At 36.1% G+C, this 14,888-nt stretch overlaps 1 protein-coding gene across 5 annotated transcripts in view; it reads right to left on the bottom strand.

Annotated features, from left to right (window-relative positions):
- ASB15 (ankyrin repeat and SOCS box containing 15) overlaps window positions 1-13,440 on the bottom strand; it is a 34,763-nt gene extending 21,323 nt beyond the window's left edge. For 3 of the 5 annotated variants that reach the window (XM_077120742.1, XM_077120963.1, XM_077121053.1), the window contains exons 1-4: window positions 13,331-13,434; window positions 7,446-7,514; window positions 1,638-1,746; window positions 8-63 (exon numbers count right to left, since the gene is read on the bottom strand). In XM_077120742.1, the coding sequence (XP_076976857.1) occupies window positions 8-63; window positions 1,638-1,744 (163 nt within the window). In that variant the 5' untranslated portion in view covers window positions 1,745-1,746; window positions 7,446-7,514; window positions 13,331-13,434. Of the gene's footprint in view, window positions 1-7; window positions 64-1,637; window positions 1,747-7,445; window positions 7,515-8,196; window positions 8,225-13,330 lie in introns of all 5 variants that reach the window. The other 2 variants (XM_077120818.1, XM_077120896.1) reach the window with 2 other exon arrangements.
- Window positions 13,441-14,888: the final 1,448 nt, after the last annotated feature.

Below are 14,888 nucleotides of genomic sequence, written 5' to 3'. Positions count from 1 at the left end.
GGTTTACCTTGCTTTATGGCTTCCACAAGTTTTCTGTTTTGATCACTTACGGGTACAAATCTACTAGAGAAAGAAAAATAAGGCATATGTATACTGTTGAGATACTTAAGGAAACTGAAATTTTAATTATGTTGAATTTTAGTACATAGTTTTAATCAAGACCTACAGTTAATGAACTTACCTGATTTTATATGCTTTAAAATGTAAATGTCTAAGAATTAGATACAGAATATATTTATGATACACTGGACTTAAGACTAATACGAAGATGCAAAAATACGAGATTATAATCTTATCTCTGAGATTAGTTCTAAGCAATGAAAAAGAGTATACGATTAGAGTTGGAGTCAGAAGACTGGGTTTGGGTGACAGATTGGTTTTGTGATCCTGGAAAGGCCAGTCAGCTTCTGGATCTCGGTTTCTTCATCTGTAATACGATGCAAGTAAATAGGAAAACCTCTAAGACTTTCTCCAACTTTAAAAACTCCATGCTCAATAAATGCTTGCTACTCTGAACTTAATAACTGCTAATTAGATACTTTACCTTTTCCATGTAAATTTAACATACTTGGAAGCATATGTTCTACCCTGCATGTCAAAATCTTTAATTAACCAGTCCACAAGTAAAAACAGGCTGTGTGTTGAACAAACCTCCAATCCCTGGTTTACCAGATCACAATTTAAACTCTTGGCATTCTCTGGTGTGTATGTGTGCATGTATGTGTGTACATGTGTGTCTTATTCAATGGAAACAAGGTATTGCCTAACAATTTCTTTTAACTCTATTAAGCAGAAACATCTGCTAGCATTGTAAGGTTCTGAATGCCTTCCTGGGGTCTCAAAGTCTTAGAATCTTTTGGAGAGAAGGGAAAATTTAAAAAGCAGTAGATTTAAATATAACCTTCCATTTTAAAAAGGCACAAAAGGAATAATTATAAAGCACCAAATCTATACAAAAACACTCCTAAATTTCAGAACACAGAATCCTAATTTAGAATAGAATTTTATTATTTGCAATTTTAGACTATAGCTCCTGTTAAAATAAAGTGTTCATTTTATGTATATTTTAATTTGTCAACCTCCGTCATTTGAATAGCAAATAAATAAATAGACTGTGGCTATATATTACTTTGTCATATATAACAAAAGCCCACAATTTTTTCTGCTATCCATTGAACTCACGGGCTAGGTGGGTTAACAATATCCTCCACATTTTAAAGATGCTCAGATGGAATATGTAACACATAAAGGGTTACCTGGGTCTGCAGCAGAATGAGTTCTAGAAAACAAAGACTTCTGTATACCTGAGTATATAAAAATTACATTTGTCAATTTGTTCAAATTGCCCAACATCCTCCTTAGAAAATAGGCAACCGAATACCATGGCAAATTCAACTAGGAATTTCCAATCTGGGTAATTTCCTTTTTCCCCAAGAGGTGAGGATTTATGGAAGAGCAGATTGCTAAAAAACAATGCACAATGGCCCTTGTAAACGCAAAACACTTCCTGCCAGGCAGGAAGGATAAACTTTTTTCTCAAGGATTTTTTTTGAGTCAGGAAATGTTGCTCATTTTGTCTTACAACAAAACAAATGCCTAAAGAAAAATTTTTTGCGGGCAGTCCATTTGAATATTACCTTTCAGGATAAAATGCAGTCTTGCTGGCTTCAATGGATTCTTGAATACTGAGCTGGATATCATAACTCGTGAGGTGGTCTTCATCAACCTCTTCACTAGTGTCCATGCCTGGAAGCAATTTTAAAAGAAGCCAATTTTTGTTGTCTGCTCTGACACAGAATAGCACATAGAGTTAACATGGAGAATTCAAAATACAAAACTAAAATACTTCTACCTTTCCTCAGTCAAAAAATACAAATGCAGTTAACATTTTAATCTACATTCTACATAAAGCCCATTCTATTAGCTTAAAATGTTCCAACTTTTGAAATCTTTAAGTACATGGCCTTTGAGTGTATTTTTTATTTTCTTTTCAGTAGTGGCTAGAGTTTGGGCACGTAAGAATTCACTTTAATTTTGCCCCATCAATCTTCCCAGACACTGCTTAGAACTCAAACTAAGAAGGCTAAGACAGTTGCAGTAATAGTGATATTTTTTCACATTCTTTACTATCTTTATTCTGTTTCTGCTATGTTTGTTTATTTGCTAGTTTATGCCTTTTTTCATACCAGCGATTGTTTGAGTTGGTTGCCCTGAATTGCAGTTATTTCTGTACTTATGCTCAATTTCTTCTAACAGATTCTTTGCTCTTGGAGGCCAAGGGTTCTGCCTCACTCATCTCTGCGTTCTTTGCAACTAGAAGGTACCTGATGCAGGGAAGCTTCCAAACAAATATCTGTTAAAAGGCATGCCACAAATGTACTGGCCTGGCCTTGCCCTCTAGAAATTTGATAGGGCAGAGAAAACACTAAGAAAGCCTTAAATAGAAGGAACTAAGAACTTCAACTACAGTGCTTTTGAGAAATTACTGTCCAATCTCACATAAGAAGGAAACAGCTTTCAAAATTCCAAAGTTTTAAAGAAAGAAGGGAGACAGTGGTCTGACTAAAACAGTCTTGAGTATTTGGACTGGAAATTGTCCACGGAATGCTGTTCTTCCTGACTGGCTCTATTGGGTGGGATAGATCCATGCTCCCTGGGTACACCAGGAAATGTACTTCTATGGACTTGTACTACCTGCTTTCCTGGCCATGGAATGATCCTTCCCAATACCTTGGCAATAGGGCATCCTAATATAGGAAAGCCACAATTAGGAATAAAGCTCAGCTTTATTAAGTGAGGCTCAATGGGAAACAGCAGCAGGTAAATGAACCCTACAAGTAATTGCAGAGTAAAAATGGATTCTTATTTTTGAGGAAGAGTCAAAAGCAGAGAGGTTTCTTGGGCTCACGTATATAATTTATTGATGGATATTTTAATTATCCCTAATCTACCCACTTATTTTGACCATATCAGTGTGATAGGAATGGTTGTGCAATATGTGCACTATAAGAATGTGCCTGGCTGTAGAAATACAGCCAAGTCTTGCCTACTCAAACTGTGCAGTCTGGTGCAGCGCTATGTCTTCCCTGAGGAGGAAGTGTTTTTTTTTTCAATTTGCACCAAGTGCTGTGGCCTATAGTAGTCCTAAACTGTAGTAGGCATTCTTTAAACTCAGGCAGTCAAACAAGAAGGGGCTTAATTATTTAGAGTTTGGAACCAAAAGGACAATAGATAGACATGACACCATTTACCCTCTTTTCCCCATTATTTTCCCAGGGTGGACAGTTTTCAGGATTTGATTACTCTTTTTCATGAAGAATAGAGCTACAGTGGTTGTGATGTTAATGATGCTTCTTGGACCATTACATGGCTTCTGCTGGGTTCCCAGTGTCAGTTTCTTGGCTTGTCTTATGGGGGTGATTATAAGGTCTGATGGGGTCGCAGAGATCATTTGAACAGTTGAAGTTGAGACAAGAACCATCTTAACTCTATCCCCAGACCGGGGACCAGTCCTCCCCTAGGAACCCCCACCCTTTCTCCTGTCTAGGTCTAAACATTACAAGCTGCTGCTCTTGTTTGGCCTGTCTTCTCTGAAGAGATATCTCAAAATGCAGATTATTTCTCATTGACTTATTTCTTCCAAATATCATATTAGAGGAGCAAGTTTCTCACATTACACTGGATTAACAGCTTTTTCTTATTGTGAGAGAAAATTTAGTAAAAATCAAAATAGTTCAGCAGCTAGGTTGACTGGCCAACACAAAATTATTTGTGTCTTTTTGTGTCTGTTTAAATATGTATATTTAAAACATATTCTGTATATGACGCTTTCCACTTCTGTGTGTCTTTTTCATGGGAAGATAAACAAAACAGTATTCCATGGACAGCTTCCAACAGACTGCTTGACACCTGCTTTACCCCTTCTCTTTCTCCAAGGTTTAGATAATCTCGAACTTTAAGGACAGCTCTAAACTCTGATAGCCAAATTTCCTGATCTGGAGGCAGACTGCGTAAGAAATCAAGGGTATTATTGTAATTTTATTGCTCATTTTTCTTTACTGGTGATCTTATTAACACCTTAGAACAGAAAGGCTAGAATAGTGATAACATTCAGTAACTGAACCTAAGATAGTAACAGCACTAAGCACGTTCCCTCATGCTGTCATCTCCCAGTCACCTCAAAGGCTGAAATGCCCCTAGGATCTTAGTTTCCAAGTAGATTCTAATGGTATTTTATTTTTTATTTATTGTTTATTAGTTCATTGTCTGTCTCTTCCCCCTGGAATTTAACTCAATTAACTCAATAAGAGAAGGGACTTATTCTGTATCCCCAGCACATGAAGAAGCCCCCATTTCATGGTTTGTGGTCTATAAATAAATGTGTGTTGAATGAATGAATAAATGAGTATATAAATGAACACTGGAACATAATCCAGCCTCTGCTTTATTCTTTGAACTTATCATTTTTCTCAGGTATGGACTCTGTGTTCCACCTAAACAAATTTGATTGCCTACTTTGTTCTTGGCATCATTTTCCTCACTTCCGTGATTTTGCATCTTATTGCTCTTCATTAGTGAAGCTCTCCCAGCTGTTCCACACCCATGGCCCGTACTGCCTCAAGTCAACCTCAAGGTTCTCCTCCCAGGGAAGCCCTTGCCGGAATTCTCTTCTTTTTCTCTTGCCTCCTTTATCTGTACATATCTCCTCTTATGTAATATTTTTTCTACTAACTGGATTTTATACTCATTTTTGTATTTGCTTTGCAGGTTCTTCCCATATTTGTGTTTTGTGCTCACGCTGACTGTAAGTTTTCTGAGGGGAAAAGATCTTACTTTCTTATTCCTGCATATCTTTTCCTTTTATTCTCACTCCTAGCCTACTATAGCAAACAGCTGTCCTCACTGGTCACTGGAAAAAGTTGTTGACTCATTACAGGTGGAAAAACACTAAGTCTTTCAAATGGCACAATTAGACGATGAAGTTAAATCCGTGGCATTGCCTGCTGCCTCTCTCATGAATATTACAGTGGTGATAGGGGGATTGCATGGCTCTGCGATTAGTAATGGGATACAAAGCCTTTCACCTACTTAAATCACAGGCTTAAATCTAACTCCGAAATTTGGACTTCCAATACAAGAAATACCACAGGATGGAACACTCTTTTAGTGAATTGAGTTGGTCTATGGAACTTTTCGAAAAAAATATACTTTTAACTACTATTCAAAAAGAGATTATCTAACACTCTTAATTGATCTGTATCCTAAAGATAGCGGTCTGAAAATAGAGGGGAAACTGTTATTAGATGGAACAACCCATAAAACATTGCAATGCTATCTGTAATGTTTTACTGAAATCTTGGGCTGAAGTGAAGATCTGTGTGAAAGATATAATAAGATTTCAGACAATCAAAGGATCGTCAGCGGGATGCACTTAGAGATGTCAAGATGGCATGAGATAGGCAGGATGAATGCTATTTATCTATATGTAAAATAAAAAATGCCCAGGACTCAATCACATCTGAAGGCACACAGCAGTCTATCTGAAAGCATTTAAATAAAACCCTACCCAGGAGTCTAGAAAAAGCTAAACAATATTTTGATATTCTTCAAGACCTATTCCCCACAGGTGTACTACTTCTCAGTTTAAGGAAATTAATTTCATTTTTGAATCATAGTTTGCAATTTAGCATTCAATCTGGTTATGGAGAAGCCCACTAATGAGATTCACTTTCTTACCTTAAGTGATTTATAAAATAATTGTACCAATTATGTTAAACAATTAGTCTTTTCATTTAAAGCACTAGTAAACCTAACTTAAGGTCAGGAACCCTTTTCTAAAAGATATGGATTTTCTCTTCAAAAAGATGCATACCCACTCAAAATTTTGCATACAAAATCAGGGAATTCATGGGTCCTCTATAACTCTTTCATGTAATCCATGTAAGGAACCACTAAATTAAAGAATTCTAAAGTCTATTATTCAGATATCAATAATTATTAGTTTACATTATAGATGGGCTGAGTAAAATGCTAAAATTAGATAGTGGGGAAAGGGAAAGCTTAGCGATCATGTGAATTCTAGAATATCTTTGGTGATGATAAAAATTATGAAAACAATAACAATCACACATTATTGAGTGTCTGCTTTGTTTCAAGAACTATGAAAAGCATTTTGTATACATTGCCTCGTTTTAAAATTTCACTTCAATTTTATATTGTAGGTATTATGGATTAATTTTGCACAAGGGAAAATTTAGGCTCCAAGAGGTTAAAAGACCTATCCAGGGTCACAGAACTAAATAGAGTCTGGACAGAGTAGGAAGCATATTTGTTTTTAAGGTCTTTCAGCAGTTGCAAGAAAGCATCTTACTCTATTGCCTTTAAAAGAAAATACTTTGATCTTGCACTTGGCTAGCTCTTGCTGACAATACTTCCAAAAATAATAGATAGCTTCTAGTGACACATACATCTTTTTATTTGGCTCCATGCAATCAGACTTAGTGTTGTTTAGGATGGTCTGAAGTGTCCTAGTTTGCCTTCATCCTGCCCTTTTTGTCTCAGAATCTAAAAATAAGTATCTCCCTTCCCAACCCTGCCCCAAAAAAGGATCAATATACAAGCTGGTGCCTGGCTGAAATGGTCAGGAGGTTGGATGATGTTGTAAGTTGAGAATGATGCAAGAGTGAACATGAGTACAGGACATGTCTCTGCACTGGATTCTCTACATTACCTCCAGACCATGATCCATGCTAACTCTTTATTAAGGTGATTGGCAAGTCTGTGAGGCCCACTGGAGCTTCCTGTGAAACATGAGTGTTCCTACAGCACAGGTTCAAGGTTCCCCTTGTTTTTTCCTGAACAAGGGGCTTATATAACTTTGCTCCCTATAAATTGTTCAGTTAACTTATTCCTAATCACATCGAAGTTTGTTTACCCCACCTGCCCTCACATAGGCCCTTGGATATAACAAAATTGAAATCATCTCTCTGGATCCAAGGAGGGCTGGTCTCAAGAGTATGGATAATGGACAGTTGCTTCCTGGTACAAGAAAGGACTTTGCATTCATAAATATCACACTGCACCCAGCACCTGTCACATCAGTGCAATTCCAAGAGAAGGAATTTTACTCTTTAGAGCTTATCATTCTATCTTCCAGTATCTTTTTAAAATGTCAATAGCATTATACGTGGCCCCAGTATAGAACCAGGATTCCTTGGAATAGTTCCTAGGGAGGGGATGGGGCTGAGAAGACGGCAGAGAGTCCAAGGCTGGGTCTAAAGGTAGTGATGAAAGAGGGGAAGGAGAAGCAGTATGGTAAAATTTTGTTTTCTTCACAATTCTATGCAAGGCCAGCCCAAACCCAAATCCCGAGATACTGAAGAAGATGCAGGTTTCTGCCATGTGGAATGCAGGAACCCGGGTCCTCTACGGAATTTTTCTTTTACCTTAAAGCTACTATGTACTTGAGTGAAGAGTTCATCTACAGAAGGTCCCAGAGAGGATCTGGATTTGTCCTAAGAGAAAAAGGGCAATAGTTCAGAACATTTCCATTTTCTGGTTTGTTTGCTTAAGAAAATACAATTGTTATTTATAAATGAATGCTTGCTTTTTTCTGCACCTTAACCATTTATATGTTTAATTTTAAGGCTTTATTGAAGTCAGTACGAATGGAATTTTATTATAATTTTGACTTTTATTTGACAGCGACGCACTTTTATTTTTCAGACAGCTGTAGTTCAAAGTGACAAATTAAATAAATGGCTTCTACAGGCTGTTTGCAGCAACAGAGGCAATGGCCTTGAAAAGATCTCAGAGAGAGGTGTGACTTTGAAGAGGGCTGCAACACAGTCACAGGTAGCTTTCACTTGCAAGTAAGACATTACAGTGATTCCCTTTCTATGGTATTTACATTTTCTTTTAGAGAGAAATTCTGTGCACGACAGGCAGAATTAGACTAGTTTAGGCAGCATTTGTCTTTACAGTGCAATGTGTTCTGTGGATAATTTTAAAACAGCCACAGACACACGTGCGGGCACGCACACACACATACATACATACACACAAACAATATTAAACAACATTAATTCAGAAAAGGTGCATTACTCTTATGTTGGCGCAGGGAGGTGCAACTCAACATTTTAGAAATGATGAAAAGGCGAAATGAACATATTGGTCTTTAGACACTAAGCGTAGTACCTGGCAGGTTATAAGATTCAGTGAGAACCTGTTGAAGGAAAGAAATACTGAATGATCAAATATGTATTATTATTAAAATTAATAAAAGAATAGATTAACCTTGTGTTTTTTCTCTAGGTCAAAGCAAATTTGTGCCAAATTCACTTTTAATTTCAGGACTGTGAATAATTAGTGCTTAATATCTATATAAATTGGTTAATTTGATAAAACCTATCGTACTAGTTTTCCTTATCTCTAGTTTTGCTTATGAAATTAGAAATTTTTACTCAGCACTCTTGATTTCTAAGTTAAATTATGACAAATGTAGGAAGATGCATGCTAGCTTTTGAAATGACACAGCAGTATAGAAGGAGCTTTCTGTAAATATGTACATGGATTTCTAGGGTAATAAAATGTTACAGAATAGAAAAGAGTAGAGTGAGCGAATGACCCCAAAATGGAAACTCACTAATAGATGTGCCCTTATCAGAAGGTAGCATGATAATATGATTTAAAGATAGCTCTACTCTGTATCTGCATTTCCATATCAAGAAATCTAACTTATGGAAATAACCATAGATGTGGAAAAAGATTTGTACATAAGACTGTTCACCTGAGCATATTTAAATTGGAAAACACTATAAAAAAGAAAATGCCCAATGATAGGGAATTTATTTGAGTCATTATTGTATATACAAGCAATAATACTATGTAGTTATTAAAATTCACATCCTTGAAGAATATTTAATGTTATGGTAAGGTTTGTCATATTTGAGAATGAAGTTTATTAAACCAGATACAACCAAACACTTTTTATGGACTTTATAAAGTATATTTGCTTTTTTAATGCAATTTATATGAGATATATTTACACACCAAATAATCCATCCAAAGTATACAATCAATGGCTTACAGTATCATCATATAGTTGTGCATTCATCATCACAATAAATTTTAGAACATTTTCATTACTCCAAGAAAAAAAAAAAAAGAAACAACACCCAAAGCATTCCATACCCCTTCCCCCCACCATTATTTATTTTTTGTCCTTATTTTATTACTCAACTGCCCATACACTGGAGAAAGGGAGTGCCAGTCACAAGGTTTTCACAATCATAGGGTCACACAATAAAAGCTATATAGTTATACCATCATCATCAAGAATCTAGCCTACTGGATTGCGGTACAACAGTTTCAGGTATTTCCTTCTAGCTATTCTAATACACTAAAAACTAAAAAGGAATATCTATATAATGCATTAGATAACCTCCAGAATGACCTCTCAATTCTATTGCAAATCTCTTAGCTACTGAAACTGTTTTGTTTCATTTATTTTCCCCCTTTTGAGCAATATAAGTAGCCACTCTTCAGGAACCAAGATTGATGTTATGGAGCCAAAGCTTACAAAGTCCTTCTGTGAAAACTAGCCTGGACGTGGCTCACAGGGCTGGGTCTTGCAGATGGAAAGGCAGGTCACTTCCTGGCAGGCCAGTAACCTTAGAACATTTCAAGGACCTTCATAGAGAGGAATTTGCCCAAATTTATAGATACTTTAGGTGAAACCTGGTGGAGAAAAGTTATTGACTTTGGGAGGGGCAAAAATTTGAAAGATAAATGTATTACCTGAGTCATGCAATTAGAGTCTTGAGTACCTATGGAGACAGTTTATTTTACAACTACAGAAGACCAAAAGTTAATTTTCACTAATCCATGGCACCACCTGATGAAGGTGTGGCCAGTTACTGAAAATCAAAAAGTTGCACGTGGAGCAAAGGTAATGGAGTTCAATAGAGACGGTAGGGTTTAAAAAATGAGTGTGATTATGACTGCTGAATCATTATATTGATATTTCTTTTAGCCTCCAATATCTTAGAGCAGCTAGAAGTAAAAGCCTAAAGTTGTGGAATTGTAACCCATACCAAACTCTGAAATCTGTTCTACAATTAATCATTGTGGTGTGCTTTGAAATTTATCGCTTTTTTGTACATATGTTATGTTTTACAAAAAAGAAAAAAAAGTCAGTTATGTGATAAATGCGCAGCTGATGCATAAATGCACATATGATGACATTGTGAACCATTGATTATACACTTTGGATGATTACATGGTATGTACATATATAATATATATTGATAAAAAATAAATAATTACATATTAAAAAGCTGTACTTGGTTTGCACAACTAACTGTAGAATGAACGAAATAAGTTTTGACTATAATAACTAACTACAATAGTAATAAAAATTAGTTATCTTTAGACCTTAAAAAAAGTGTGGGTCTCATGCATACTAATGTTTATTCTCTCTCTAAAAATATTTATTCCTGGGCCTGGTGTATTTTGCTTAGCATGATAGAACTTCCTTTCTAGTACTCAGATCAAGCATTGTTCCATTAGAAACACATTGAAACAATAATTAGCAGTTGCATTTTTATATCTTGTCTTGAAGTCAATATATAATCAAGATATTAAGTCAAGATATCAAATGCTAGAGGCAGTCAAGTGCAGTGGTAGAGCCCTTCTGTTCATATCCTGGCCTGCTTGCTGTCTGCTGTATTTGACTTGTTGTAAGTAATCAATATTACCTATTATTATTCTGGGATTGAATTCCTTTGGGGTGGGGTTGTAAAAGTCTAGTTCCTTATTGGCAATGTTAGTTCTATTCCTATTCCTCACCCTTGATCAGGCACTCGGGCACACCCATTATTTCCTTCTCCTTTCTTCCTGGAACCACTAAATTTCAGAGTTTATGACTGTCAGTTATTCCCACTCCACCCTTAAATGCCATTTACAACCTGCCCAACAAGTAATTGTCCAGCCTCAACTTGAACACGAAAATGACAGGAACCTCACCTGGATCTCCCCACGCAACCCTTCACTTTGAACTTTAACAATTAGGAGAAACATTTAAGTTAAATTCAACTCCTCGAAACTGTTGGTCCCAGTTTTTTGTTTGAGAGCCACACTAAGAAAGTGACATATACCTCTTCCACATGTGAGCCCTTTAAACATCTCTCAGGAATGTTTAAAGGTGTTTCTTCATATGACATGATTTCACCTCCCTTGCCATTTTGATTGCTTTCCTTTACACATATTTGACTATTATCTATCTCTTTCTAAACGTGAGACCATGGGTTTTGAATGCAGCATTCAGTCATAGACAGACCAATATAATATTAACTGTGTGCAACCAACTCCCTTTTCCGGGATACCATAGATCTGGGAATGTAACCCAAGCTCAACTGAAATTTTGAACTGTCAGGTAACATGCTTACTTTTTCCCACATTGTGCTGTGCAATTCTGTGAGGACACTTTGCTTCTATCACATCTCATCTGCTTTAGATTTAACAATTCTCCCAGTTTGCTAAGATCTAATGTATTTTCTCTGCCTTCAAATACTGTGCTATTTGCAGACTTAATAAGCATGATGTTTAGATGCCCATTTATTCCATTGGTAACTACCAATGTTGAAGAGAAATCAGCACAAGGCAGAAGTCTCTGAAGTTTAGCATCCTTTGAGAAGAGCTGTTTATCCAGTTACAAATCCTTCCAAAGACACTGCCATCTAGTATTAATGCCTCCCTTTTTGGTAACAAGACCATCAGGAAGAGATATTGTGAAATATCTTGTTGAAATTCACATGCATAGTATCTACTATATTCTTTTGCTCTACTAATTGAAAAAAGAAAGGAGAAGAGTTGACCCACCAGCTCTTAGTGATCTTCTTCCTAAGGATTTGCAAATCATCTTATTCATTCATTCAAAAATATGTTTTCCATGTTTGTTATGTTCCAGACAGGGTGCTAAGACATACAGAATCCATGTTCTCAAGGAGTTTGCTGCCTTGAAGTAATGTATTCTAGACTTTTCCCAAGAAACCACATTAAATATCTATCCTTCTCCTCCTCCTCCTCATCTCTCCACTCCATTACAAGGTATAGCACAAAGCCATATTTGTTATGTTGTTCTATTTGTTATATTGAATTTACTAGTTATTATAACATTTATTGAGTGCTTACCTGTGATAGTTATTATGCTAAAGTACATTACACTTATTATGTCATTTAGCTTTTAAGCATACTCCCCTCCTCCTATTTTATAGGTGAGAAAACTGAGGCACATTATGGCTAGGTAATTTGCCCAAAGTCTGCACATCTAGTGAGTGATGGAGATGGGATATAAACCCAGTTATCTGACAATAGAGGCCACACAGGCTTAACCACGCACAAGCACTGATAACCCAGCTACTTCAATAAAATTAATGAAAAAGACAACTCTAAGAGTTCTCATTTTGAAACCCAAAAATTCATAGTTCTCAGGAAAAGTTTCTAAAAAATTTAAAAATAATAACCAGCACACCTATCCAATCATCCCAGTAGAAAGCGAAAGATTTCAGGCAAATTTTCATTTGAAAGTAAGGTACTCCCATAAAAACAGCTGAAATATAAAATTACATTTTACGACAATAATTTAATGCCGTCAGCACAAAGCGATGATATGACTTCCCCTGTCCACATCACTACTATTTCATGGAAATTAAACCGTTTTCGATGTAGAGCGCTTCTTGAAGTTGTCTGTTCATGTAAGAATCTGATATGTGATGGTATCAGATAAATTTTCAGGCCTTTGCAACCTCAGGATTCTATGACATGATTTGTAGAAGCAAATTTCCATTCTATAGGGTTTTTTTTATTCCATCTAACTAATTTAAAGGAATTTTCAGTCTGAGCAGTATGCATGTATCTTTTGCAACAAGTGCTGAAAAGGCCTTGGTACAGACTTATTTTAATTATTCAGAGAGAATTATTTTTTTTTCTCAGAAACCAGGGGCCAGTAATGACAGCGATGTGATTCAATAGTATGTAGATAGACACTTCCTATAAATATATTTGTTCTTGATCTGTTTTTCTCATGATAAAACTTTTTATTATACTTAATAAGTGTCCAATTGAGTCGATATTTTATTAACAAACCAAACAACCCTGGCTTTCTTCTATAATTAAAAAGGCCCTAGAGAGACAACCCCAGAGGTGATCAGTCTGGACAGTAATGAGTAGCTACTGCAATATGTATTTCCGTCTGTTTAAAATATTCCCAATACAAAACTACTTGTTAAGCTAGTTGGTGAGGTAAAGATCAAATATTTCATAATCTCACCTTTTGGAATGATCATCTTGTCATTCTTATCCAGGGATTTGCCTTCCTAAACCAGAGGAAGTGTCCTGGAGCCAATGTGTTCCTCTGTGAATCTAAAATTAAGTATCCAGTTGGTGGTTAAATTAAGATATGACCTTGTACAACTGAAACATAAGCAGTTCCTGGCTCACAGCAAAGTATTACCCATGACTTCTCTAGACCTCATCAAAAGAAACACAAGCCCACAGAGGTATAAGATTATATGTGTCCTCATTGGTTCAAAAAGCTCTCAAGAAGACAAATTACCTGCCAACTCAGCTGTGATGATGGTTTCTGCTGAAGGAACAAAACAAATCATTTTAGAGAGGTTTTCTGGAGGCTGCTCTTATGCAAGTTTCAGCTAGATATTGCTAATTACCATGGTTTGCCGACCCCCAACCAAAACCATTCCTGTTAACCCTAAAGAACACCTACCACTCCAAGATTCAACAAAAATTTCACGCACTAAGATTACTTCTCAGAATCCAGATTACTTTTCTAGGCCAGATGAGCCTGAAACCCAGAGGGGCCAGCCTCTCCAAGAACTTCAACTGGTTCCATCCCCTATTTCATATTATCGACATCCTTTTCCAACATGTAAAAGTTAGAATGGGTGTAGCCCCAACATTCCTAAAGATTGGAAGAAGGATTAAGGGAGAAGGAGGAGTTATAACAGAGAAGATAGGATTTAACATATGAGTATGACAGTGGAATCATTATATTGATATGTATTTTAGTCCTATCATCTTGGAGCAGCTACAAGCATAAACCCAAAATTATAGAACTGTAACCCATATCAGACTCTGAAATCTGTACTATAACTACTTGTTGCACTGTACTTTGAAATTTATTGCTTTTTTGTATATATATTTTACAATAAAAAATGTCTTGAAAATTTACCTAAATAGAATTTTAAAATATTTTAAATGATTTGTTCAAGACAAATCTGTGAATTTGTGGGTCTGCAGAGCCAAATCCACTTTTAATGAATTTTAGCAAACACTATTTTTTTCATTATGTTTTGGACTTATGTAAAATCTCATAAAATACAATATTCTTGTTATGCCAATTTGCTGTCTTTCATTTGATTTGCAATTACTAACTGCTAGTTTGATAAACAGATGGAGATACCATGAAATAGTCAGTGACATTTCATCTGATTAAGAATTTTTAGCTCACGCTAAATCAAGTGTATTTAGTTTTAAAAAAGTGAGTAGCAGACGTAAAGCAAGAAGAAAATAGGATTTTCATTCGGGAGGGTTGTATGTTTTCTACAGGAAAAAAAAACAATTAAGTTCAGTGTCTTACTGATTTCTTAATGAAAATAGTCTTCCTTAAATGTGTTTTGATGTGACTATCCTTTGATTTATTTAGGTCCCTGTCAGCAATCATGAAGCCATCTGGCTTCTGTCCCCACCGTTTACTAACACAACTCTTCTTAAAGGTCTCAGTGAGCTCCTAGTTGCCGAGGTCAAGAGATACTTTTCAATTCTTATTTTGTCGGCCCCCCTTCGGATTTGCTGCCATTGAGCCATCCCTC

Source organism: Tamandua tetradactyla, chromosome 1, assembly GCF_023851605.1.
Source record: "Tamandua tetradactyla isolate mTamTet1 chromosome 1, mTamTet1.pri, whole genome shotgun sequence".
In the NCBI taxonomy this organism is placed as follows: Eukaryota; Metazoa; Chordata; class Mammalia; order Pilosa; family Myrmecophagidae; genus Tamandua; species Tamandua tetradactyla.
This window is presented reverse-complemented; position numbering and strand designations above follow the sequence as displayed.